We start from the raw sequence: 27,544 nt of genomic DNA, 5'->3' as shown, positions 1-27,544 counted from the left end.
GTTATTTGCTCCTCTTATCGCAAATAATGTGGACACAGCTCTCGATCCATGAATACAGATGTAAGACGGCACACGGAAGTGGTCCAGGACCCCCCCGCAGGACACACAGGGGTGGCAAACCCTGCCTCCACCAAATATCCATCCACTAAACAACTACAGCAGACAAATTCATGACTTAATTTTAATGCATATACAAAACAAATCTTAAACAGTGCCCTGCACACATCTACTGAATACAAAACAAATACTTCAGCAGCGCTACATCCATTATAAAAAAGTAATCCTATTTGATAGGTCACGCTACATTTGCAGAAATAAGTATTCAGGAGAAGAAAATTCAAGTATTGTATACATCTAAAATACAGAACATTTATCAGATTCATTATTATAAAAGATTAAAATGAAATCCTCACTGCCTCGCCGATTGTAGACAGCATATGAAAAGTGATAAAATTTTCAACCCCAATCTTTTCATACATTAAAAAGAGCAGTCTGAATAGAAATGTCACAGATCTTAAATCATGTTTTTTTTACAAACTAAAACAATTAAAAACAAATATACAATAACAGTCTGGGACTGATACAGTAAAAGATCTCTCCCCTAGCAGTGCTGATTGATTTAGATACATAAACTGAAGGGACTGATTTAACTTCAGTGCAGAGTGCAGAAAGATGACCCAATGTTCCAGATTGACAATGGTTGTTAAATGCCATATTAAATATCCTTAATGAACTCTTACATTCTAAAATAGGTAAAGTGCAGAGGCATGAAGATTAAAAAGGAAGAACTTTTATAGAGATTTTTTTACCCTTCAGAAGTACTCTCTCGGGCTTAAGACTAGTCAAAATCAGCATAAATCACAAGTGCACATCAAATATTTAGTCATTTGGTTAAACTTATATCTATTCATACACTACAGTGCAGATTTTGTACAACAATCTTTTGAAAGGCCGTAAACTGGTCAGGTACCTAACAGTCTTGGAAATTGGTAAAAGTTTTACACTCAGTGCAAAAGATATTGTACTGGAATGTTAAGAATCTTGCTACAGCATCTAGTTGCTCAGTTTGGAAGCAGTCACTGTTCCTGGGACAGGATTCTGGCTCTGCACATCTCACGGAGCTTGTTGACTGTTGTCATGGAAAGACTTCCAGGCTCTGTAAAGATTTTCTGAAAAGAGAAACATGGCTGTTTATTTCCACCTTGCTACAGGAATGTAGTATCACAGGAGTAACTATGTCATAAAGCAATTCACTCAAACGTTCAACAAGTGTGAGGACACAATCATTTCAGATTGAGGAACTTTGATCATTTTAAAAAGTATTAAAGCAATGCACTCCATTAAGAAAACACAGAACTGCAAATATTCATTATTTGCTTTACTATTTCTTCTTGGTATTGGAGCACAAAGTTCTGCATAATTTTCAAACCATAATTTTCAAAAACAGACAAAATGCAGAGCTTTTCCCAACACCACATGGAACTCATAACATTTTCCAATCTATACAGGCTTATTCATGCACTGCGACTGGGAGGTAATTCAGAGGACATGCAGAGGAAAACATCTCCTCAACATCCCACAAATCATACTGCTCTGTTCCTAGTTTCACAAGACTAGGCAAACCTAAAAGTCAGCACGGTTCATGAAAGCAAAATGCAACGGTTCTTTTTAAATCTCATCTTCAGCACCACCACCTGATTTTCAAGTAAGCCGAGAATTTCGCTCGGCATTCATTTTTTATATCCTCTTCTAGTTTGGGGGGAAATGCCAGTGCAAACCAGACCAGGGGGGATGAGGAACGTACAGCAAAGTCCGCATGGACCGAAGGAGAGTTTACTCACACACAAGTGCTCAGCAAGTCACAGGTCTAGCTGTTGCAGGGCAAGGCCAGGCTACCCTGGAGAGCAGAATCTCACCCAGACTGCAGGCACTTGAGCTGCTTGGAGAATCCTCCTCAGCCAGGTAGCACCATGGACTACAGCCACAACCTGCCTTCTGAGCAACTGCCCTCACCAATTGTGCCCCAAGAGACCCCCGTTTGTCACTCTGTCCCCCCCCACACAGGAAAGCAAGACCCTCCAGGATGCCAACGCCACAAAACTCCAAGGGTTTTGCTTTGCCATTGATAGACGTTTTGGCGTAATGACAGCTAACCCGTGATGCAAACCCAGCATGTCAGCTAGCTTGCCATCTTTAGACGCTGTCTTCCCCAAAGCAAATAAGCTCACCTGCATGAACGCGTGACAGTCCTCCACAAACGCCCCATGGATGATCTCCTTGAACTTGTCACAGATATCGGGGAAGTTTTTGCCTTGCAAGATTAAAGCCTGGTTGTGCTTGATTAACGTCAAGGCCACGCGGAAGATTATTTTTGATCCCTCGTAGAACATGCAATCCCAGATTCTCAGAACGGTCTGTGAAGAAACAGAAAGTTGACAGGAGTATGAGCAATGCAGCGAGGGGCGAGGACCAGTCGTTGCTGACACTTTGCAGCTGTCATCAGGGAGGCTGGAAAGAAAGGGACAGCAGCTGCCAGAAAATCAATTAGGATTTATCAATTAATCATGCTTTCGTCTCTCAAGGGACATGCACAATTTACTTTCCATTGGCCTCATTTGTGAAGAATCTCCATTGATACCATGTAATCTGCAGAACTTGATGGACAGCAATATGGAATTTAGCACCCTAGCAACTATCTCACCATACGTTTCATCTAATGGATGATGGGTTCAAGACACTAAGACAATATTGACATTTCACAGAAACAAATTGATAACTTCTTGCTGGATGTGAATAGGTTTCTTGTAACTGGACTTACATCAGGGACAGCTCTTCTGGAAACTGCTTTCCCTGATGTAAGTCCAGTTATAAGTATTACAGTTATAAATCTAATAAAATAACCTGACGCACTGAGAACATGCTTGGAACACCAGCCTGCAGGCCCCACAGGAATGTAGTTGGAGACCTCCGATTTAGTCTAACCAGCCAGGAGCCAGAGACTTTGAAACAGTTTCCTACAAACATAGTTCCTGGGGAAAAGCCAAACTCCAGATGACGCTAAAGGGACAAATGCGTCAACTTAACATTTCTGCTTAATCAGACCTGCGGTACAAGACGTCAAGAATGGGTAATTGCACATTTATTTTTAAATTAACATTAGTTTGAAAACTAAATACCTACTTAGCCACCTGTATCTCAGATAAACAGGGCTTTTCATTCTCAGCTGTTCTTACAGCACTCCGAGTGTTGGTCGTGTTGGTTTGGAGTCGGGGTTCTGAACCGCAGTCCAGGGGCTCTCACCTCCACAGGTAGGATGTCGATGAACAGGCAGATGAACCAGCGGGAGACCACCAGGGTCCACATGACGTTGTGCTGGACCATGATCTGGGACACTGCTGGCACCTTCAGCCTCACCAGCTCACCCAGCACCTCCTGGTCCGTCTTCAGGCCCAGCATGGCAGGAGTGTAATAATCTGCGGGAACACCAGTTCAACGAGCCCGTCAACATCGGTGTGTTTCTCCAGCCTTCGCTCCCCGACTGAGAAAAGCACAGAAACCCCAGGAAACGACTTACAAGGAGGCATGACACTTACTACACAGGCTGTAGAAATTCCCTGTGAAGGGGAAAGCACCCTTGTTTTGCTCAAATATTATACCAGAAAATGTCTTCTGTTTGAGAAGCATTACAGGATTGTCAAAAACTTGCTTTTGGGCTTCGTAGGCCCGCAACCTATAACCCGCTCAGAAATGTTCAAATTTTTTTTTTTAAAAGATCTTCCTTCAGATAACTTGTAATTTGGAGTAACCGTTACAGAGACGGATTTTGAGACGCTCTTTCACAGGGTCATTTGTTTTGTCAAATTCCAAAGAGCCCAATTTATACATCAATAAAACCGCCCTGATCTTGATTACCCACAATCTATACAGTTGCAGGCAAGGCCATGTTTCACAGGTGAGGTGGTGTTATTCTGGAGCACCTGTAGTTCCTTTCTTTCGCCACACTTCAGTAAAGATTGATCTTGGTCACATCTGTTGAAACTTCTAACTTTATAAATCAAATAAAACATTATTCAGAAGCTCTCCTGGCTCACCTGGTGGAGGTGGTGTCATGGCCTGGACATGCCTGGCCCTCTCTGGAACCACGTCACTCACTCATTATTGATATTGTAACTAATGGTAGCAAAGACAGAATGAATCCTGAAGTCTACAGAAACAGTTTACATAGAATAACCAAGTAGTGCACCAAGAGAAGAAAAGTATTGTCCTAGACTCTCCACATCTAAATCCAGCTGTATGAGCATTTTACACGCTGAAGGACAAACTCAAAAAGAAAAGTTAGAATGCTCCAAGAAGAGACAATAGAGGCCATTTTGGTTGCCTCACTCGAGGCTTAGTGTTGTAGCCAGGAAAGAGAATTTGAGCCGGAAGCTGGCAGGAGCTTGAGTTCTGTCCCGGCCGAGGTAAACCCCACAATCCCTCACCCCTCTTCTCTCCCAGGAAAAGACAGCTACCGCAGACTAAGCTTCCATTATTACACTGCTTTTAATGAGATTCCCTGGAGATAAAGTACGGATTGCAGGGCCACGTGACCCTGTTCCTAGTTATACATAGCTTGGGGTGGGCCGTCCACAAATAGAACAGACTGTGTGAAGTGCTGTTCACAAGCTCTGTGCCCTTCTCAGAACAACTATCACTATCTCTTCACAATACTCAGGGGCTCTGCAAGCAGTTAAGGATGTTTTCCACATTCACAGACAAAATAAAAAAACAGCTGAATGCACAGACCCACACATACAACTGAATCTCAGTGAAAACAACTACCGCCAATCGAAAGCTCATCTGAAATATTTTTTCCAATCCGCACCGCTGGAAATTCGTTTTCAGTTGCATTTCCACAATTGTTTTTATCCTCCTTCTCTGTGCATTAGCAAAACTCAGTGATGCAACTCCTCCCTCCACCTGTACCTCTGCTTAGAAGGAAATCCTTACAAACGCAAGAAATGTAGGAAACTTTCTCTTAGAAACCTCAAGTCCATCAGAGGATTTGGTTTTTTCCTTGCATATAATTTTGTGAAGTTTCAAGAAAGAAGGGGTTAATGAGAGGAGGAAAAAAGATCCACAGTATCAAACTCCACCGTCTCGAACAGTGGCATGCTATGGGCATCAGAGCACACAGTAATATCATCTACTAAAAACCACCGTTCTTCTATGAAAAGACAGACAACACCCAGTGCATCATAAACAATAAGAGGTTTTAAGTGCTGACTATTGAGCTTATGAGCATTAACATGACAGTAAAGGAAGTGACAGCTGGCAGAGAGTAAGAACATTACACGCCTTCAAATCAACTGAGGTCTTAAGAGCTTTTTACAACCGACATGGGGGTTTGTCTCTGTACTGAACAAAACTAGATTGAAAACTCAGAAATCCTCTGCTGTAGTGAAAGGAATTCTCAACAGAATTCAGTTGAGTGTAGCTAAAAAAATTCAAAACAATCATACTGTGATTATATCTAGGGTGAAACCAATGATGTTTTTTGATTCCTTTCCTAACTTTAATACAGGTTAATTGACTTGGAAAGCATCCTGGAAATGAAAGATTCTTGAATATGTTTTTGAGAATAAGTATTGAAAGGAAAACCCCCAAAGTTATACAAGCCCGTTTTTTTACTTCAACCCCTGGGATACAATTTTTCAGCAATGGTGTACATAAATGTGATCATTTGATGTCAGTACAGACTGCAATTTAGACGCGTTTAAAAGTAAATCTGAAATAAATACAAAAAACATTTTCAGGCAGGGATTGGGGACATCCTCATTTTAGGAAACATCTCACAGACGTTAGGAAAATTCTATTGAAAAACCCCAGAAGCCATTAGCATGCTTAACGTTTTGAACACCGTTGTACATTTCATAAAGTAAATCTCACTATAAATGTTTTTCAAACATACTTTGAAGAAAGCTTTCGTCTTGCCTGGAGCCTAAGGTCTATTGAACACGGAGGCAAACTAAAAACTGCCACAATGCTTCACAAGGGGTGACTTTCTTTTACATAAGCAGCACACAAAAGCTGTATTATGTAGATCCAATTTGTTGTCAAAAAGCAGCCATGTCTAAAGTATGAAAAGAACAAAAAGCTGAACTGCAAATCACAATGAAATGCTCTTTTCATTCTTCAGTCCAGGTTCAGAAAAACAGAGCTCCTGTGACTAGAGGCATGTACTGTACTCCACCGAAGTTCGATGCGACTGTCAGAAACAATCTTCTGGTGGAGAAGCCAGGACCCTCAGGGTCCCCATTTGGAGACAAGGCTTAGCCCAGCAGTCCAGTGATGCTTTTGTGTTGGAAACTAAGCCCCAACGACCTTTGACACAAACACCCCAGTTACCCACAAGTCCTAATTAATGTCTGGACCCTTGAGACACAAACTAGACTGGAAATAAATTCCAAACTTATTAGGTTATGAATGAACAAAACTACAAAGAATCTTGTGCATTTGTAATCCTACTACTTTAATGAGTACCCTGCAATAACGCCTTTAACACGGTAACCTGTGAAAGTCAGATCTTACTTACTTTGGCTGTAGCTACAAAATTATGCTAATTCAAGCTTCTACATATTACTCACGACAGTCGCTTCTAATTAAACAGGTTATTGCAGCGCCCCTGTATGATGATTAATGAGACATAAGGAGCTCGCTGAACAGCTGAGACTGTGGCTGTGAACAGCAGCATGGCATAACAAATCGCACATGCAGGACAGGAGGTGTAGCCCCCCTGCTCACAGCATTCGGACATCGCATTCGGCATTCCGGTTTCCTTGAGAATTTGGTGACCCAGAACGTGCAATTCACCTGCTACAGCCCTGTGCAAAACAATGAACAAGAAACTACTGTTTTGCACATTTATTTTCTTCACGAGGTTTTTGTTGGCGGTGGCATCGATTTGTCACCTGTGCCTTACTTTAACTTCCCAATGTGACGATGGAACTCTTGCCTCGACCTCCTTTCTGCGACAAAGATTTTACAGGAAAAAAAAAACAAACTGGTCAGCGATCAGTAACTGCCCCCGACCCGTTTCTCATTGTTCCACCATGAATCGGAAGCCTCTACACTCTGTCCAGCCCTCGCCAGACGTGGAGCGAGTTCTCCACTGAGCGGAGACACACAGCTGGCCCAGTGAGCTCCAGATAACACACTGGCACATCTAGAGTACAGCAGGGCCCTCTTGCCTGAATGTTCAGACTTGTCCGTCACACCCAGAAGCCAGTAATACACAAGTGAGAATACTTAGAAGACCCAAGAATCACACTGTGATTGGACAGTACAGTAGTAGCCGATACCGTCTCCTGTACTGTAGCTTGAGCAGCAGTGGAGTCCAGAGGGTTAACCACAGGCAGGCTTGAGGATCTCTTGCAATGGAGAAGGGCAAGGGATTAACCCTTTAACTCTTTCAGTGCTGAACACAGAGAATATATCCAATATCTAGTCCAGGAAGAAGCTTTGCTGTTGGGATAACTGAATTGATCCACAGCCAATGGTATTCATCCAAATCACCCTGACACAAATTCAGATCTTCGTTTCAGAGGACGGTGAACTTTTTAGCAACATGGATCCAAGTTTAATTTTGGTAGAAGTCAGTATCATACAGTATAATGCATCACAGGTTCCTTATATTTCCTGTATCTTCACAAGTAGGCACTTCTACAAAGCAGTGCATGCTTAGACTCATTAGAAAGATTGCAACAAGTATTACATGATTTAACGTGCTCTCTGTGAGTGGGCCAACATGTACACTATGAAAGCCTAGTCCAACAACCCTGAATCCAAGAGTCACTTTAAATACTAAATGTCCTTCATTCCATCAAAACTTGGAAACTGCCTCTCTGCATATGTCTGCAAGAATATATGTAGCAGTGCATCATTTAAACATGGTCTTTCCTTGTATGCATTCCTGATTTGCATCTCAATCTCAACCATTAACAACATCAGCAGGGAAGGAACAAGGATGAAACATGCTTTCTGCCAAAAGTCCGCAGAGCCATTGGCCATTGTTCACATTGCAGGTGTTCCATAGTGCCTTGCAGGAGATCTGATATCAAACAAAGGAGCAGTCAGGCTCACAGGTGTTGCTGCTGTGTGACAAGTCGAGGCCATCCTGACTGACATGAGTACAGCCTCCCATGGGGAAACATGCCAAATCTGTCATTGCTTCCAGGAAAACTCCAGTCACAGTCCGCCTACAGCAAAGCCTCAGACGTCAAGAAAGATCAGAAACGCTCATTTAACAAGGGGCCGATCAGATCCTGAAATCTGGACAGTAAACATTCTTATTACAGCTGTTCAGATCCAAAATAGTTATCCAACAAATCCACACTCATAATCCAGAACTTGGTACCTTGTTTCACACGGATCCACTTTCAAGAAACCAGGATCTTAGTGCGAGATTATTCAGGGACTCTAAACCCATGTAGAAAGATAAACACAAAGGGATATGGAAGGATTAAATCATTTTGACATCATGACGTCCCGTGACAGCTTGAAAGATATCAATCTTCATTTTGTTATTTATTTGAAAACTGTTTCTGGGTTAGAGGTTTTGGGCACATGAACTCAAGTTAGGCCAAGTGCTGAGGAGCAGTGTGTTTCAGCCGGTCCCCCAGGCTGCGAGAGGACTTGCCGCTGAATGAAGTTCAGAAGGGCCCGTCAGCCCAGGGGGAGTCAGAGAAGAACTGATAACGTGGTTGACAGGCAAGGCAGCTTGAAAGCCTGCATGTCTCTGGCCCAGACTGTGCACGTGGTCAGTATCATGCCTGGTGAGTCTAGGGTCTGGCAGTTTAATCCAGCAACCCAGCTGCTACAGTATTCAAACGTGAACTAGAATATTTCATTTTCCTCCTAACAGGAGGTATGCACCACTCAACCAATCATCACGGTTACTTTTTCATAAACTCAAGATGCCCACCTCTTCATTGAAAATCTTAAGAGGAATTTTAAAATTTTTACTAAAACTTTTTAGTTTCTTTTTAGGAGAACCGAGTCGGTTTTCAATGGTACCGACAATATAGTACATGTAAACACTGACATTACATTTTTTAAAGTTGGTCTGATGCAGTGGACTGAGCGATGCCGGTTAGGGCAGAAACACAAAGAGGATGGTGACAATGACTCAGGCTGCGTACTGTGTGCACACAGCTCTCCTGCTAACTTCCCAGCTCCTCGTCCCCCTCAATCATCTCACGACGCGACACACAGCACGCACTGTGAAATGCCACACCACTGAGGGGGTTTTAAAACAATCTCCTCGGGTCACTCTTTCACTCCTCCAGGTCCTCTGGTTATCATCCAGTTCCAGAGCTTTCAGCTTCGCAAGTTTAAAATTACTGCTGAGGTGGCTGACGCGTGATTTCATGACCGGAGCAAGTAAGAAATGTGAATTCAACATTTCAGATGTATAAATCCTGCTCCAGGGAGGCTCTCTGGAGATCATCACACAGGTCACCTGCAGATATTAGTGCTGTAAGGCCTACCCTGTCAGCTCGGGTTAACATGCTTGAACAGAGCAAGGTCGTCTGGGAATCACCCCTCAGCTCACCCTCACCACACGACAGCTGTGGGAACTCAAAGTGCTTAAAAGATTTTTTGGGGGCTGTGAGCTTGAGTTGCCTTTATGCCTGGTGAGAAAATGAATATCGATCCAAATAACCTGACAACCGCAAAAGATGAGACACTTAGCGTTTCAAATGTTTTTTAAAATCAGAGAAGGGCACCTACTTAATTTAAATATTTAACTTAAATACAAACGAGAATCAGGAAAATAATTCTTCCCATTTCACTGAAACGCACAAATTGAAAACTGAACTTCCCAGCCCTGTTTAAGCTTCATCACGTCACGATATCAGTTTTCAACAGAAGAATACAGCAGAACTGGAAATAGAGTCATGTTAAAAGGAGAACTTAAATCATTTCTTATATCCATCTCACAAAAAGTCATATGATGTGTGTGGGGAAAAAAAGAAGACAACACCCTGTCTTTACAATCAGAATACGGCATTTCTGTTATGTTCCTAACATAACATCACTTTATTAACCCTTTACAATTTCTTGCACATACCCCAGCTTGCTGTCTTTTGTCTTTTCACATACCCCAGCTTGCTCTCTATGAGACACACAGACAGGGAGAGAAGCTGGGGGTCAGAGCGCAGGGTCAGCCATTTACACAGCGCCCCTGGAGCAGTTGGGGTTAAGGGCCTTGCTCAGGGGCCCAACAGAGTAGGATTCCTCTGCTGGCTGCGGGATTTGAACTGGCAACCTTCCAGCCACAGAGCCACCGCTTCAGAGGAGTGGTCATCAATGGTTGGGAACAGCTGCCCTGAAGCAACACTCCCGACCCACTTAGCTGTCATATATATGGCCCACGACTTACTTACAAGACATAAGCTCAGGCAGAAAACGGCTTCTAGCAGTGACAGAGAAATGGTACTTAAAATCTGAGACGCCACAGGAAGGCATCAAGAAATATTGAAAATAAACATACCATTCGCCTTTTCCCCCCAGTAAAACAGGTAATTCACTGCACTTCTCTTACCAGGTAGTATTCGTCCCAGCAGGGCCTCCAGCAACCAAAACGACTTCTCTTCATCTTTGGTGACGATGATCAGGTATCCGGTTATGAAATTCATGCCCTGTAAATGGAACCAAACCGGCTTCAAATCGGGGCAGAACCAAAGGCGAACGTCAGAGCTACTGGAATTGGGCAGATTCATCCGACTGGAAAGGTGTTAATGAAGCATCTAAACACAGCGGATGAAAAGGTGGACTTTTAAACGTGGTGAACTGGGGGCAAAAAAGCCGCTTTAATGAGATCTAGCTTCAGAGCAAAGGTTGTCAACACATTTATTTCGGAATGACGCAGATGCCAACGGTAATTTATTCGAGTTTTAACTAGATTTTAGACGGAGGACAAGGGACGCGCCGCAAACAGCTGTGACCCACTGCCACCGAGAGAGACGGCCGTGATGATCCCCCAGGACGTCCAACTGAGCCCAGCGGTAAGGAGACACATCAGATGAAGTGTGAATTACAGTGAGCACCAACCTGGAAAGAGTCATCGCTGAGGTGCTGTTGAAATGAAGGGGACTGTAGAGGAGAAGCAAATGAAAGCAAATGGGGCCACTCTCTGCTCTAAATGTGTTGGAAAGTTCTAGGACATTGCCAAGTCGTGTTCTCTGCAAGCATTGACATGAACCAGCAGGACAAAGGGAGGCTCTTCCAGCAGCTAATGTGTGAAAGGCATCCATCAGGTTATTTCTGAACGGTTTTCCACAGAGGGAGAATTCCTAAATCCCCCATGTGTTGGTGCTGGATTGACCATCAATGGGTTTCGGGATTTCCAATACCCGAATCAAGATTTAAACACTCAGTCTGTGTTGCGCTCGGTGAAGGCTTTCTCATTTTAAACTGGGAGAAAAAAAATCTTCAATGAAACTTCTCCAGGCGTCAAAATAGCACCACACTGTCTGGATAATAACAATTAGAGGTTTCTGACACTAGAAGACGATTGGGGCTGAAGCTTAGTTTCAGGCTTGGTAATTATTTCAGAGTCAAGCAGAGGTCTCTGGCCAGAGTTTATCCTCCATTGCTCTGAACATGCTAATGAAATCAGTAAGTAAAACTGATCTTGGGGGAAAAAAAAAAAAGAGACATTTAAGTGTCAGATTGATTTCTTACAGCCCTTTCAAAGGGCTTATCCACCGAAAAGAATGCATTAACACGACTACGAGACATTGCATAAATCTTGCAAATCACACAAACAGCCGTTCTGAAACGTCAACAATTAAAAACGAATTCCGAGGTGTGCTGAATTCACTCATCCGAACACGTCATACTCCTCCTCCAGAGCCTTAAATCAGCCCTTCCTGCCTCCGGCACCAGCGGTCACGGGGAACCGCAGGGCTCGCTTCCTTGTAAGGACAGCACAAAGCGCAGAGCAGAGGATCATCCCGTTCCTCCAGCCCGCCGTCCTGCGCTCATTGCGCTGGTGCTCCTTGTCCCCGTGCTGACGGCTCGTTCAGCAGCAGTTCCGCAGGGTGCAAGGCACCCAGGCTCTCGTTTGTGAAGCGGGGCCGTGTTGTGTGCTGACGAGTGCGTTTTACATCACATTGCTCACAGAGTGCAGCCCTGCTCTGCTGACTGAGAAGGGAGAGTGAGCAGTGGGAATGCTGTCCAACAGTGGACTTTAATCCTCTGAAAACTGATCTGTCCGATTCACTGACAATAGAAGTCAACTGAACCAAAGGTCTGATATCCTCCAGCTGCTGAGCACAGCACAAAGGGCCCCTGCAGACCCCGGTGTTTTAGGCAATGGCACAGAAAGGTAAAAATGCACATCGACATCATCCTGAAATCAAGCACTTCAAAAGATTAATGCATACAATAGTATTTCCCTTTGTTTTGTTTTAGCATCTTCCTTACTGATTTTGAACATAACCATTGTATTTTGTCCTTCATGGAAGGACGCTCCCAGCAAGGACTGCTAGGTTTTCAGTGGGTCTAGAATGAATAAAACTATTTTACACAACACCGAGAGATTAAAAACAAAAAGGGTGAAATAATGTGATGTAAAAATTATGCAACGGTTATGGAAAGGCTTTGTTATAAAACCTCCTTTTTAGGTCAGCAGCTCCAGTTTTTCAGCTGCCTGTCCCCAAAACCACAAGGAAATTCATCCTCTTTACAAGACTGGAGTCTTGTTTGAAGAAAAACACAGCCTTCTAGCCACAGGTGTTGTACTGGCATTCAGATCACAGGAAGGGACACTTTGGAAGGAAAGCACAGGAGGTTAATCACCCTCTGTGCTTCAAAAATTTTGCAAATGCAAAAGTTATATGCAATTCCCTGGACAAATTTAATGGCTATTAGCATTGGCACAGGACACGTCACATTTCCTGCTGAGGTTAACTTTTAAAGCAACTCAAATCGGTTACAGCATGTGCTCTGCTGGAGGGTTTGGAGTGAGTAGTGAACTGGCCATAGAAGATCTGACATCTTCCACTCAGAGGAAGAGGCTCCAAGAGCATACAAATAAAAGCCTGAAATATAGGAGTCCGTTTATATGGAGCAAAATCCAATTAAACAGACAGGGCTCAGCACACTAAAAGGTGAAAAAGTGAAGTCTGAAGTTCCTGCTTCTATGAATGAGCAGATAATCTGTAGTTGTTTATTTTAAGAGTCAGATTACGGCCTTCTAAACTCGATGGATAAAACAGCGATAGACGGGAACCACCAGCAGTGATACATCAACATTGTTCCCAAGTTCTGCTTTCCACTGAGCTGGGACCTAATTTTATATTTCACAGCAAAAGGTGTTTTATGTAGGTGCATCAGCTTAACTCAAATGCAGATGAAAACATGCAAGAATGCACTGGACTGACACAGGTGCTCGAATAACGAAGATATTTTGTCAAACACTTTTTTTACCTTCATGTCTTGAGTCGCAGTTTTTTTCGAAGTTACTTATTAACAAACGAGTTTCCAGAGTGAAGGCGCCGAGAATGAAAAACTGTGTTTACAAAAAGATTAACTCTTCATGTTTTTTAGGAAGACTGCACTGCTTTTCTTTAACCAACAAGGGAGGGGACAGTTAAAAAGACTCCTTAACAATGCAAGAGGTTTTCAGTGCAGAACTCCAGGAAGCCGAGAACCGATTGTAGAGCACAGGGAGGTTATCACATACAGTACCTGACAGTACCCCACATTCTTGTTGTGATGGCCATAAGCTACCAGCACATTAAACAGTGCATGCTGTAAGCAGGGCTCAGCAGTTTTGCGGAACTGGATGTTGTCAGGGAAAGTCCTGTTCAGATCTGTAAGAGAGCAAAACAACGCCGTTAAAATATATCAGCATTCAACCGCCGAGACTGACTGCTGGTGTTCTTGCACCTCTCCAAACAGCAATTAAATCAGAAGAAAAAATATTTTCTAGATTTTTTGCCCAGAGCAGAATCAAACTCGGGTCCCAGCAGCTGTGAGGCTGCAGTGCTAACCAGCCACCTCTCAGCCTCAGGGGCTGCTGTACGTAGTTATTCGCTCGACCGAACAAGAGGCAATACCTCAGAATTAATCTATCTGTTCAAAGTCAAGGAAGACCAGGCAGAGTCAGCACTCTGCACTATAGTGGAAAAAGCTGCACAACTGGAGAATCGCTAGCAAGTGTGGGAAGGAGTCATGGTATTTACTAGGCATGCATCTTTGAAGAAACATGAAGTTCACTCCAGAAACCACGCATGGATCATGGATTACTTAGGAATGGAGTATTTAATAACTTCCAAATATATAATAGCAATTTTCCTTAACGGGACAAAGTCGGTCTTGAAAACGTTGAGGGGTTCAAACCTGAAAAAAAAATTACCCATATACTGCCTAAACTGTATTTATTATTCCATAAATGTCCTAAAAGAAAAAAAAACTGAAAGAGTCTTAGAAAGATGTGAAGAAAGTTACACTGTTCTTCATGAATCTGGAAATTTACTTTGAACACAATTCAGTTTTCATCTCTTTTTTTTAACGTGCCTGTATTTTTGTCACAAAATGGAACATGGAAATCTGACTTCAGCATTGCCAAGTCTGTCCTGAAGGCAAAAGTCCTTTTCAGAAGTGTAAGCATAACCTGGTTTACATTCTTTAAAGGCAGTTTAGCCACAACACACCCAGTTCCTATCCAATGAGGACACGCTTCTTCATCAGCAAAACCAAATCACTGATACAGCACTTATGCTTCATGAAGCAAAAGGAAAACAAAGTGACCAATACATACAGTACATGACACATAGAAAAATCCAACCAAAATCATTTCCTGAATCCCTGGACTTTTAGCAACAGCAGTACTGCACTGAAAAATCAAAATAACTGCAACAAATTCACAAAGTGATTAAGGGAATAATACCAATCTTTTTTGTAGCAGTTATGCTGACATTTCATTGCATGGATAGATACATTCTGCTTAATCCTGCTCATCAACAGGGGATTAAATGCGACCGTCTCAGGCTGGTCGCAGGTGTGGCCGCTGATGAAAGCCACCAACCCATGAATCAAGCTCTGCACTTTGCAAGCGCAGTTTTGTAGGATTCTGTCCCATTCCTCTCATAGACCCTTGATATAGCGAGATGAGCATCTCTAGATCAAGCCATCACATTGCTTTCTCCCTCGTTACACAAGCAGCGTGGGGACGCCCGCCGTCCCCGCTGGAATACTGTCAGCCTGCAGGAAGGACGGCAACACCCATCACTCTCTGGGATCAAGATCTCAGTTAGACACTCCTGCCCAGACCTCCCAATCGGCTGCTCTGTTAGAAACAATTATCATCTCATTCTGCATGTCAGCGCTGCTCTCACTGACACCCATCTGTGTGGCCTACACAAGCTTGACTCAGCACTCAAGAGGACTTGGCTGCACTTCTATCCAGAGTTCTGATACTCCCGTATCTCCAGACTGTCTGATGGCTGTGATCACCCCAGATGACTAGCAATAGTGTGCAGGCTGAATCCAGCCTCTCCAGCACACAGGTGAGCCTAAACTATTCCCTTGATAATACTTGTTACTGTCTGGGTTTATCTTTCTCGATTTCTACCAGGCTTAACCTGCAAACATAATGATGCTTACAAATAAGGAGGGGCCACTCAGCACACCTAGTGCGTCTGAAGCATAGTTCAACAGGTTTAATCATGTTATAGGCTGCGCCCATTTATCTCAATTATCTGACTTTGCTGCATGAGCACTAAATTATTTCATTAGTCATTTATAATCAATTAATCAAAATGACACCAAACAACATGTAAATCAACTGCATTTTTCTAAAAACACACTTGTTTACAGTATATAAACAGAGCGATATGTTTCTATTGAAGCTCAGTATGTAATATTCTCTAGAAGGCCTAACCTAAATTACATGGTGAGAAAAAGACCAGATTCTAAGAGCATAGTTTTTCACCAACAAAATGGTTTTTTAGAACGTCACTGCGAGCCTCATACCTCTAGTTTCAGTGGAACATACAACGGCAGAGAGAAGCCTGTTCAAGTCTTTCCTGGGGTTACTGCCCTGAGCACACTGACGATTGTAGGGTAAACAGAAACCAGCCCTGAGTGAGGTCTGAGCTCCCCTTCTGCACAGACTCCAGGAAGCTTACCCACGGCCACACTTGTTCAGGTCAATCAGGCTGGGTCATGTGACTGAGCAAGGGTGTGTCTGTGTGTGAGTGCGTGTACTCATGTGCCGAGTGTGTGCTGTTTGCCTTTGACTTCAGCGACCACATGAAAAAGCTTGCCCTCTGTCAACCATAGGGCTTAGTTAACCTACTTTTTACACAGATCAAGGATTTAACCTTAAGAAGCTGATAAGCACTTCTTTAACCCATTTGCTGCCTGGAGCTGCACAGCAAATAAAATCAGATTTAAAGCTGAAATGTCACGCTCATTTCCCACAATGCAGCAGCAGGTGACAGAGCAAGGGACGGAATTGCAGTAAACGGTAACCCTCCAAATACCATTCTTATAAAAACAATCAGCCTCCATCACTTTTTCCGTAATCATAATTCTTAAATAGAAGGCTAGCCTAATATTAATTGTGGGGGTTGCAATACAGGAAAAAAAATGACAATTCAGTTTAAAGCCTTCATGTCTTCAGTCACAAAAACCTCTAGGGCAGAGGACAGCTAATGGAGAAGGTTTTTGTGAAAGAGCTGCGTGATGAGATCCTGAACCCCTCTGTCGCACGTCAATCAGAAAGACCCCCAGCTGTCACTAACAGGTTGGCTTATAATGCTGCTCTGCTCTACTTTCAACAGGCTCTGACCCTGTGGGTTAGTCTGAACCTCTGCCTCTCTGCCAGGCTGCACTGTAGTCGCATCCACACCCTTTTTATGTTAATGGTGGAGCACAGCTGCCAACTCATGCAAAATACAGTTTTGGAAATTCCCCTTTTTTTCCTTACAGTCAGGTTTTACAGTGTAAAATGGTAATTGGCATTTTAATCATACACAATGACTTTACACACACCTTTCCCGGCAACAGTTTCGGAGCTGGCTTTCAATCCATACCAAAATGAAAAACAGCTCATATTACAGTAGCAAAGATCGTTTCTTTGATTTTGATAAAATTGTCCTGTCCACACCGGCTCAATGCAGAATTACTCTGCCACGGTTCCCAATGTCAGGCGAAAGACCGGACCTTTAAAGAAGGCGTGCTAAATCAGATGAGTCAGCCACATTTCCATTACTTCCTCAGTGCAGCCGAACCCAGCGCTATCGGAGCGCATCGGACGAGACTCCTCCTCTTGCGAGATTTGCAAGGCAGAGCTCCTACCTGTCTTGATGGTGTCCACCAGCTTGGCGTCGTGCTCGGCCTCCAGCAGCTTGCAGTAGTAGCCCGGGTTCTTCTCCATCTGCTCCTGAGCCCCACTGGCCGTCATCCAGATGAGCGAGCGGTGCTCGTTTGGAATGCCTTTCCGGACGTACCTCTTTACTGGCAACACACACACACACACATCGCTCCTGGTTACACACCATGGCCGTGACACTGGGCCAGGTCCTGCTTGGGCACCAGTTTTCATCCTACAGCACCTACTCACTGCTAGGCCTGAGCTTCTCACAAAGCCACAGCTTCTCAGGTCAGGTAGAAGAGGGCAGAGTCAGTAGGTTTCGCATGACGACAGAAGCATGGTTAAACGCATTAAAAAGGACATTTTGCATAGTTCTATCTTCCCAAATAACAAGCAGTTTAGCGCAAAGGCAGAAAAGTGGAAAAAGTATACATCACATACAGTATATGTAATATCCATGAAGCTGCATCAGTTTTAAAAACACTTTACCTCATTTAATCGATGTAATTTCAAGAGCGTGAAATGTTACATATGGTCGCTGCAGAGACCCATCTGTTTCATTATTAATTCAAGGAAATGACAAACACACTGAAACGTCAGGATATTACCAGCACAAAAATAACACAGGACAGTGCACAGCACATAGAGACTACAACTGAACGAAATTGGAAAGAAGCTATCAGACTCCGGGCTGTAGCAAAGAAATAGAAAAACTGTTGAAATGGACTCTTACTTGGAAATTCTAGTAAAATTAAAGTACTGCCTTTCTCATTTCATGTATTACCCTGTAGAGATGAAGGCCAACTTCAAAGTATCTAATCAGATTATGTGTTTGTTTTCATCTTCTAAGAAGCAATATGCTTCCATGGCCCCATGGATAGGAAAGACAATTAAAACCTTGCAGTTCATTCCTGGATTAATTATTCCCAATGGTAGCTGTTCAGAAGACATTATCCCCATGAGCTTTAGGATAAACTTTCACATTCACCTCTAAACAGAATATGTCCCTATGATGAGCCCTAAACAAAACTACGTAACATACAGTAACAAGACCACATTATGCCTCATAAAAGTCACCAGCACGAAAAACTACCCAGGTAAACTCAAAACGCTGAAAATCTATTTTTCACACCATATTGCTATTACAATATCTCACACAACAGACCACTGCTTTCTTCTTAAAAACACGAAGCTATTCACAAGAACTAAAAAGTGCAATGAGCCAGTGTTCAAATAAGAGGGGTGAATAAAGTCAAATGCACTGTCTGCCTGAAGAGAAGTTTTATACTCCGAACTCGGCCTCCAACGAAATACACTCATGAGATTTTCTGCTTTGTAAGAAACAAAAGAAAAGCTTCAAATGAAAGGAGCCCATTCTAAACTGATCCAAGGATCTCATCCATCCTTTTCTGGTTAAGTATTAGGTTCTGTCTTAGACCCTCCCCATCCAATCTAAGAGGTAGAGAGGGGCTGGCTCTTACAAAAAGACACAACATGAAAATAAACACCAGGAATGAGAAAGCTGCATGCGCGATGTCACCATGGAGCGCTGCCATCTTGCATCTTGTAGCCAGTCTTTAAAAGGCACAACAGCGCCTGCACTTTCTGTGGTGCTTAAAGCAATGCGGTGTGGGGAAGCAGCTCCTCATGAACTTTTACCACAGCAGCATAGAAAGTGTCCTCACTAGTGGCATCACTGTGAGGTACAGTACAGCAGTACTACCGTGCATGACAGAGACGCACTACAAGGGCTTGTGGCAACAGCACAGAGGAGTACAGGATGTGACTGACTGTCAATCGGTGAGATTCACACCGTCCGCCGTCACAGTAAAGCCCAATCCATCATTCAGGATCTCACCCCTGTGCTCTGGCCAGCAGTACCACACTGTTCAAACACAGACCACTAGACTGAAGAACAGCTTCTATCCCACTGCACTGTGAATCCTTAACAGCTCACTGCAATGTCTCTGACTCTATACACATCTGCACTACACACTTTTTGCATGGTCTACGACGTTTTTGTTTCTTTCACTACTATATATTTCTTGTTCTGGTTGTATTGTGTATTATACTGTGATGTACTGTCTACATCGTATGGTGACGTCTGCTGTACTGTGCGAGTCCCAAGACATCAGCACGAATAAGAATTCCAGTGTACCTGTACGTATGGCAAACAACTCCCCATTCTCCTACTACTGCTGCAAAGAGACAAACAGAGAAGAATAAGTGTTCACTGCTGATCAAGTATGATTCTGGAGTATCTTGATCACGGTCTGATCTGAAGTCTCTGAAAGTTCAACAGAACAAAGGACATTTTATGGGTTTATACACTACGTATAAATTTCAGGATACAGAAGAAAAATACAGACAAATACAGTAGCTTGTTTCCATAGCTGTTTTTTCCATTTAAAAAAAATTGCAATGTAAATTAACCTATAAATACACTCAAATGTCTATTAATTCACTGGAGGCATTCTGTGCTTCAGCCAGCCAAAATAAAATTACAGTATAATGGCCGCAAACTACACTGCAATCACTTGTTTAGAACAAATATTAATCAGCAAACTGGTTCAGATTTGTCAGGGTAATCAGGAAGAGTCTGAAATTTGACTTGTAAGAGATAAAACTTAATAAAAGTTTTAAGCATTGCCCAAGTTACACCCTAACTTCAAGGGATTTGAAAAGACAACAGCCTTTATATGATACAGACTAATATTTACTACCATGCAAGTGCAGCACGATGAGAGATTTACAACAGTTTTAGTTGGTTCAGTGTTGTGCAACTTTTCATTTAAAAAAGAAAGCTCCAGCGTTATTCATTTAGAAAATGTTTTAAAATGTTTCTAAGTAATATGCCCAAGTACTCTAATTGCTGAAGATATAGCATGTAAACCTAAAATTCATACTGTGCAGCCAGAAAAAAAAACAACAACAAAGATCTTACTTAACTTTACAGTGCACTGTTAGAGTGGAGGCACATAGTATATTCAGATCAAAAACTGATTTTATTAAATGTAACTATTGGGTGTATAGATTTGCTAGCCTGGCTGCCTTACAAAGCTGGGGCCCTGGGATCAGTTCCTGGTCTGCATGGAGTCAGCATGTCATCTCTGGGTTCATGTGGGTTTCCTCCAGGTGCTCCAGTTTCCTCCCACAGTCCAAACACATACTGGTAGGTTAACTGGCTTCTGGGAAAATCGGCTCTGGTGTGGTGTGTATGTGCCCTGTTATGGACTGGTGTCCTATCCAGGGTGTTCCCTGCCTTGCACTCGCTGCTTGCTGCTTGCTGGGATAGCTCTCGCTTCCCTGGGACCTTGTATTGGATAAAGCAGTTAGAAAACAGAAGGATGGAAGTAATACTCCCATGCTGTAGGAATGCAGAAAACATTTTTCTATAAAAATATTTTTGTTGATGTACAACAATACTTACAGTACAGGCAGCAGGACACAGAAACCCTAACATGTCTGCACCCATGTTAAATGTAGCCATGCTGAGTATTCTGAAGTTATTTACCATAGTTGTCAAATTAGGTGGTAAAATATTGGTTGTCAAAATGATCAGTTTTATACACGCGAGATGCAGAGCAAGTTGCATTCACAGAATTATTCAACCACAAACAATCACTCAATGAAAAACACATTTTATGTGCTGTGAAACTCAAAACCTCGGTTCTTTCTTCAGTCACACAAAAGAACCTTTGCAGAGTGTTTACCCTGACTGTGGTTTAATTGTTTAATGGCTCACAATTCACAGCCGTTTCTCTGCGAGATTAACTTTGGGCAGTGTCCACAGCTCTTCACCCCACTGCCCTCAGGCAAGAGATATAAGAGCATACGGACACTTACCACTAGATTCTTCAATAGCTTCTATCCACAAGCAGTGAGACTGGCGAACACATTTAGCCATCCCCCTCGGACCACACCTACACCATCACCATCTACCTCATTGTAATTTATTTATTGTACGTCTCCAGTCATTGTTTACACGTCTGTATTGTTTACATTCAAACTGTCTGCATGTTTACTTGCACATTGTCTATTGTTTGTTTGTACATTGTCTTGATGCACTGTTTGCACTTTGTTTTGTTTTTTTTTTTTTCTTTCTGTAAGTAAGAATTCCATTGTACCAGCACCGGTTACATATGGCAATAAAGTTCAAGTCAAGTTCAAGTCAAGTCACTTAGACCCTTCACTGCAATGTCTTTTGACATGACTTTGCAGGCCCAACAGGAATCAGAAACCCAGATGCAGAGCTCAATGAATATCTACTGGCAGGACATTCTAGTTTCAACAGGCCATAAAAGACTAGAAAAGAAAATTTTCTGAATGGGTTCTAGCAAAAGGAGAACCGAATTACAAGACATATTAAAGATGTGTGATTGAAGAAATCTGCCTGATGCTCAGTCAGCTTTGTATCTGCATTATACTCCGCAGACAACAGCATTTTCACTGACAAGCCCAAAACACCCTTATATGCAATTATAGGTACTTGTTGAAAACCATAATGTGTTGCTCTAACGCCATACAATGCAATGTTCAGGTACAGTCTGTAGAACACTGGAAAGCAGGCTTCTAGAATTCACAAGAACACACAATAAACAGAGAACAACTTGGTGAAATTTAGCATTACAAAATGCCTGCTGGTAATACTGTGCGTTAATTTGAATTTTTCCAAAGACACAGTAGCACACTGCACCTTTTCAGAACACATTAAAGCATATGACCTGATAACAATAAAAATATGCAAAGGGAAAATCTACATAAACTGGGACCAGAGACCGTGAATTCGAAAATTAAACCTAGTTCTCTCATACTGCACACTGAGAAAATGTATTCTCTTCCTGCAAGCATACTGTTATTATTGCATCTTATACAATGCACATTAATTTCTTTTAAAATCTTGCATTTCAGTTGAGTTTGTCATACACACAAGTGCAATGAAATGCTTATTTGTATGTATGCTCTGATACAAAGACATTAAATGAGTTATCAGAAAAACACAGAACAGCAGCAACAACAACAAGTTAAATAACCTACAACTTTAAAAAGACACATCGGTGTGAGCCTTTGGTAGGCGTAGAGTTCAGTAATCTGACAGTTTGTGGGAATAAACTGTCTCTGAATCTGGAGGTTCGTCTCTTTATGCTCCTATAACGCTGACCAGAGGGAAGGGGGGAGAAAAGTGAGAAACCAGGATGACTGGTGTCCTTAGCGATACTCCCAGCCTTCCTGAGACAGCGAGTTGTAAAAATGTCCACAGTAGAGGGGAGCTGTACCCCAGTGATGGACTGGGCTGACCTGACCACCCCCTGTAACGCCTTCCAGTCAGACAGTGAGCTGCTGTGATCCCACACGTGAGCACACTCTCAGTGGCGCACCTGTAGAAGGTGGTAAGGGCAGTCGAAGATAGACCCCATTTTTCAAACGGCCTGAGGAAGTAAAGGCACCGTCGCTCTTTCTTTGTAGTTCCAGTTGCATGCTGGGACCACGTTAAATCATTAGTGGTTTCTCCGACTTTAAATGTCATTAACCTCTCTAGGCAACAATAATCTGAAATCTAGCTTCTCCAATTCCAGCGTTCACACCTAAACAGCAAAAGGAAATTTCACTTCACTCATAGTAAGGACTCAAGTGATATGTCACTAGGTCTAAAACTCCACTGTCATTCCTATTTTGACGAAGCACTGCAATGGAGGAAAGCTAAATTTGCTTAACCTTTTAGATACCGACTTTTTAAAACATATGGTTTTAAATGTTAACTGCAGCAAAGGGTAAATTAATTTTTTAAGGGCATCCACGAACAAAACATAATGCTATAAATTCAAGGACATACATCACATGGTGTGAGTCCCAGATACTAGCACAGGAAGGCCTCTGTCTCGTTTACTATGCAACAACAGGCCCTATGTGGGAAGGCAAAACAGGCAAATAGAATGATATGATATTTTTGTCAAAAAACTTTTTAGTTTAGAACAAAGCATACAATTATGGTCACAAGGATACAAAAAATACGTTATTGCTCTGGAATCAGTCCAGAGAAAAGCAATAAGATACATTCCTCCGCTTAAATAAATGCCCTACTTTGAAAGGTCGAAAGAACTGAGACTTTCTATTCTTGCACGCAGGAGGCTATGAGAACAGATCCGACAAAGTCAACACAAGGAGGGAAACATGACCCGCAAGAATTAAGTGGAGGTGAGAACCTCCATGCAGGGAGGAGGGCGTGAAGCGAGTTCTGCTGCTGGGGCTGATAACTGGCCTTTTTTCAAGAAGCAGCTAGACGCAATCCTCACATTAACTGGCAACTAGCAACCACAGGGATCTGATGGGCCAAACGGCCTCTCAGTTTTTAACCGGTTATATTCTCATATGTGTTGGAGTCAAAGAAATAGCTCTGGTATCCAGAACTGGCAGCAAGGGTCTGAAGGAGGAAAGTTACCTTTAAGGTTTCTCTCCACATTGCTCTTTCCCTGTAGGAGCTTGGACCACTTGATGGATCTCCTGGTGAGGATCTGGAGGTAGGTGGACATAAACTCCTCATAAGAGTCATAATCAAAGTCTTCTGATCTCTCAAAGCCGTAGGGATCAATCCTATTGAAACAAAGAGACACATTGTAAACTGGGGACGAAATGACAGAGCGGTGATTCATTAGGGAGAAACGCACATTGCTGAATCGCCCTAGTCAGGGGTCTCTTATCCTGTGAGGGTCGGTTCAGGGGAGAGAGGTGAAGGGGGGTGAGACGATTGAGTCTCCAAAACGCTCATTTTCTCCTTGCTCAACTATTTATTATGCCGATGATTTAAGAAAACTTAAGCTGCCTTAACAAAACAACCCTATTGACCACCAATTGCATTTTACCCTCATTGCAAATTGTACTGCTTGAGAAAAAAAAAAGCAGAATACAGCCTATTGCATTTAAGGGTGAATTCAGTTTTGCAATTAACCCATGTTTCTTCTGCAGAAACTAATCTCCTTTTTCTTCGGGATCAAAGATGCTCAATAAATTCATCTAACCTTAGGGCTCAACTGCAGGTACAGCATGAAGAAAAACATTCTGCTAAAAGTTGAGTTAATTTAAACCATGCTTGGGTCTGGAGGGTTTTAGTAACAGATGACAGAGGCGAGAAAGGAATGTTCAACAGGTTTTCTCCCCTGGTCCCACCGACGGGATGCCTGGCGTTTCATGCAAGGTGTGATCCAGCTCTGAAGGCCAGGGCATGGCCTCCTCTGTCAGGAGGAAAGAACTTTGCCTTTTCAGTCTTGAAGACTGCAAACTGGCCCGATTCAAGCATTCACTGGCAGGTAACCCTGCGGACGACCTCAGAACGAACAGAAACACAAACCAGAAGACACCAACGCAAACTAAGGGTAAGCACACTGAAAACACAGGAGAGGAGGAACGTCTTTATAACAGGTTTTGTTGGGAGACAGGAACGAGCTCACCAACACTGTTGTCAGAACCCATGCTGCTATTTTGTCCCCCCCAAGATATAGCTGGATAACATCTTCATATCCATTAACTACCGCACCAAGCAATGCATAACAGGCCAACTGGCCTCTTTTGATCTGCAGACTTCATGTTCACAGGTGCCCCCGTCCTCAGCCACAATGGGACCTTGGCAAGGCCTCAGTTTCTAGCCAACCGGGACGGCAGACATTTACATAAGAAAGGTTACAAATGGAAGCACGCCATTGAGCCCATCTCGTCTGCTTGCCTGCGAGCTGCACTGTGCGTCTTCTACCGTCCTTGCATTTAAATTCGTGTGCCTTTCAACGGCGTCAACAATTCTAAATCGGCTCCTATTGGCAATGGGAGCTCCACTCAAATCCAAAATACAGAGCGCCTGGTGTGCTCATGAAATTTCATGACTTGAGTTTAGTATTTTTATATCACATAACCCACAAAGCTATTTGCTTACTATTAAAAAGTAAATAAAGGTAATGCAGCAAACTAGGTTTTACACCCTCTTCGTCGTACCTGCACATATAATATTCAATCCGATAGACAGACAGCCCAGGAGAGATGATTCAAAGACGATCTCGGAATGCTGTAAAAAAAATCTTCGGAATTTGCTATGATACGATACTAAAACGACAAACTCCTTATACAAGATTCAAAACCTATATCTGAGTACCTCCGAACAATGTAGAAATACTGTATGTACCTTACGGAACACTTGCTCACATGGTTGTTCACGATATGAGAAGCTAATTTGAAAACTACATTTACAGTACATTGAACAGCTCCGTTTAATTTCAAACTCGCAATACAAATATTCCAGCTTCTAAAAAGAAATATGTAATACACCCACCCACACGGTTATCTTGTGTTCTGGACTGCATACAGTACAAGCTTTGGTTATGTTGTTACACTCTGAAGCACGCAGATCGGACTGGTGTTTGATGTAATTCTAGTCAGTTTAAGATAAGCCTTTTCTAACCTACCTAAACACCTTTTAATGCCATATAATCAAATTGATTCCATTGAATATACGTTACTGGTAACTAAAATTACTCTGAATAAACTATAAAATGCATGATAAATACGTATAACATGCAATTATGTATTTACATCAGCTCATTCTGATAAGCATTTAAAAACATCATCCTTTAACAAATTATGTTCAGTATTTGTATTCGTATTCCGTTTACTAAATATTTTACTGCGCTCTTGTAAACCTGTGACCATACGCCAATAGAGTATTACAGGAATTTCTCAAATGTTTGGTGTGGAAAAACGCTCACTTCTTTCACATCTGACATATCAGGTTAAATAACGGATTAAAATTAAAAAAAGACTTATTAAAGCGAATTCAATAACGTTAAGCATGTCACACTATTTACCTTGAAACAAATCGCCCTTTGAGCAGGTAGTTTTAAGTAGAAATGAAAATAAAGCGCGACTCAGACAGCAGCACACCTCTTCAAAAGACATTAAACTGGATTTTGACGCTCGAGTCGGCCTGATGATAAAAAAAAAATATCCAGGGGAATTTTACCTTTGCACCCGATCTTTCGCAGTTGTCCTGCTCCTGTCAGCTTCGCCGCGGTGCGCTCCGCGTGTCCCGTTCGCTTTGCTCTCCATTGAAATCGGGAGGGCGGCTTTTTTCTTTTGCAAAAACAAAAAACTAGACTGAAAAGCAAGCCGGCAAAAAGAAAAGTCCTAGTGCTTCTTCCCCCCTCCCTTCCGGACTCAGACAGGTGAAGTGTAACAGCAGCGGCCCGGGGCGAGTCCCAGTACGGGGCTGTACGAGCACCTCCCAGGCAGGGACTGGAGCCACGGCTCGATGGGCACTCCAAAGTTCACGGCCGAAGTGGGGACGGCATTTGAGTAGAAACGCGCAACGCCAGCTGCCGCTTCAGACACCGGCAAAAGCACACGTTTACACCTGATCATCCAGCTAGCAGGCTCACCTGGGTAAAACCCACGATGGGAATTTTATAAAAAAAAGCCAAAACAAACAAGCCACGACGTCTGTGCCTGTGCCTCCGGTTGTTGTTGTTGTTGTTGTTGTTTTTAACCTTGCCCGTGTCCCACTCGTAGTCCCGTCTGCTCTGCCCAACAGTGCACGCAGCTCTCAGTCTTCACCTGTCGTTTTCCACCTTTGCAAACCGGCGACGCTCATGGTCATGGTCTTCTTCTTTTTCTTCTTCTTCTTCTTCTTGCAAAATGTCACCGTGCGGAGAAAGACAGACCTGACACGATTCGCCCCTCTTCTTCGACCTGCGACTGAAGACTCTTCTCGCCCCAGACCTGTCGGCTGGTTGCCTCGCCTCTCCCTGAAACTCCGGCGTACTTTCCTCTCCGCGACCTACAGTAGCTCCCGACACCCCGAGGACGCCGGGCACCTGTCCGTCAAGGGGCAGGGTGGAGCTTGTGGAAACAGCCAACCGGCTACACATCACCCTCCTTCAGCTCTCAGGGCTCTCCCCCTCGTCCTGCTTAATCCCATCTACGGACAGGAAGTCATCTGCAACCGGATCCAATTAATCAATTGTAAAGCGCTGTTCGGTACACCGGACACCGCGGTGTGCGTTTCCTACCACGGAGGTGGGCACATCACGGTTGCCATCATGACGAAAAATAAGTTTAAAAATCTAAATAGACGTATAACCTAACCCTTCAGGCCCGTGTTCCCTCTAAACCAATCCCACGCATTTTGTAAGTGGA

At 43.0% G+C, this 27,544-nt stretch overlaps 1 protein-coding gene across 3 annotated transcripts; it reads right to left on the bottom strand.

Annotated features, from left to right (window-relative positions):
• Nucleotides 1–167: 167 nt before the first annotated feature.
• On the bottom strand, nt 168–27,544 carry grtp1a (growth hormone regulated TBC protein 1a). Of its 3 annotated transcripts, XM_088647460.1 has the most exons (9): nt 26,788–27,537; nt 26,373–26,482; nt 23,811–23,962; nt 17,356–17,514; nt 13,738–13,862; nt 10,586–10,682; nt 3,301–3,473; nt 2,229–2,414; nt 168–1,169 (listed from the first exon to the last, which is right to left on the bottom strand). In XM_088647460.1, exons 2-9 carry the CDS (start codon nt 26,456–26,458, stop codon nt 1,077–1,079), a joined length of 1,071 nt encoding a protein of 356 aa, XP_088503586.1. In that variant the 5' UTR covers nt 26,459–26,482; nt 26,788–27,537; the 3' UTR covers nt 168–1,076. The 3 variants fall into 3 exon arrangements, with proteins under 3 accessions (XP_088503586.1, XP_088503575.1, XP_088503599.1); XM_088647449.1 differs by having other exon boundaries at nt 26,373–27,536; XM_088647473.1 differs by lacking the exon at nt 168–1,169 and having other exon boundaries at nt 2,275–2,414; nt 3,181–3,473; nt 26,373–27,544.

The sequence above is a fragment of the Lepisosteus platostomus genome, chromosome 2 (assembly GCF_059453375.1).
Source record: "Lepisosteus platostomus isolate fLepPlt1 chromosome 2, fLepPlt1.hap1, whole genome shotgun sequence".
Lineage (NCBI taxonomy): Eukaryota > Metazoa > Chordata > Actinopteri > Semionotiformes > Lepisosteidae > Lepisosteus > Lepisosteus platostomus.
Note: the sequence above shows the minus strand (reverse complement) of the source record. Positions and strands in the feature narration are given on the sequence as shown.

What these genes read in the sequence shown, in the direction of transcription:
- grtp1a (XM_088647460.1), bottom strand. Translation starts at nt 26,458, where the DNA reads ATGGAGAGCAAAGCGAACGGGACACGCGGAGCGCACCGCGGCGAAGCT. An exon ending in TGTGGAGAGAAACCTTAAAG is followed by an intron (nt 17,515 to 23,810) that starts GTAACTTTCCTC and finishes GTGTGTTGCCAG; the next exon opens with TAAAGAGGTACGTCCGGAAA. An exon ending in AGAATGTGGGGTACTGTCAG is followed by an intron (nt 10,683 to 13,737) that starts GTACTGTATGTG and finishes TTCCATTTACAG; the next exon opens with GGCATGAATTTCATAACCGG.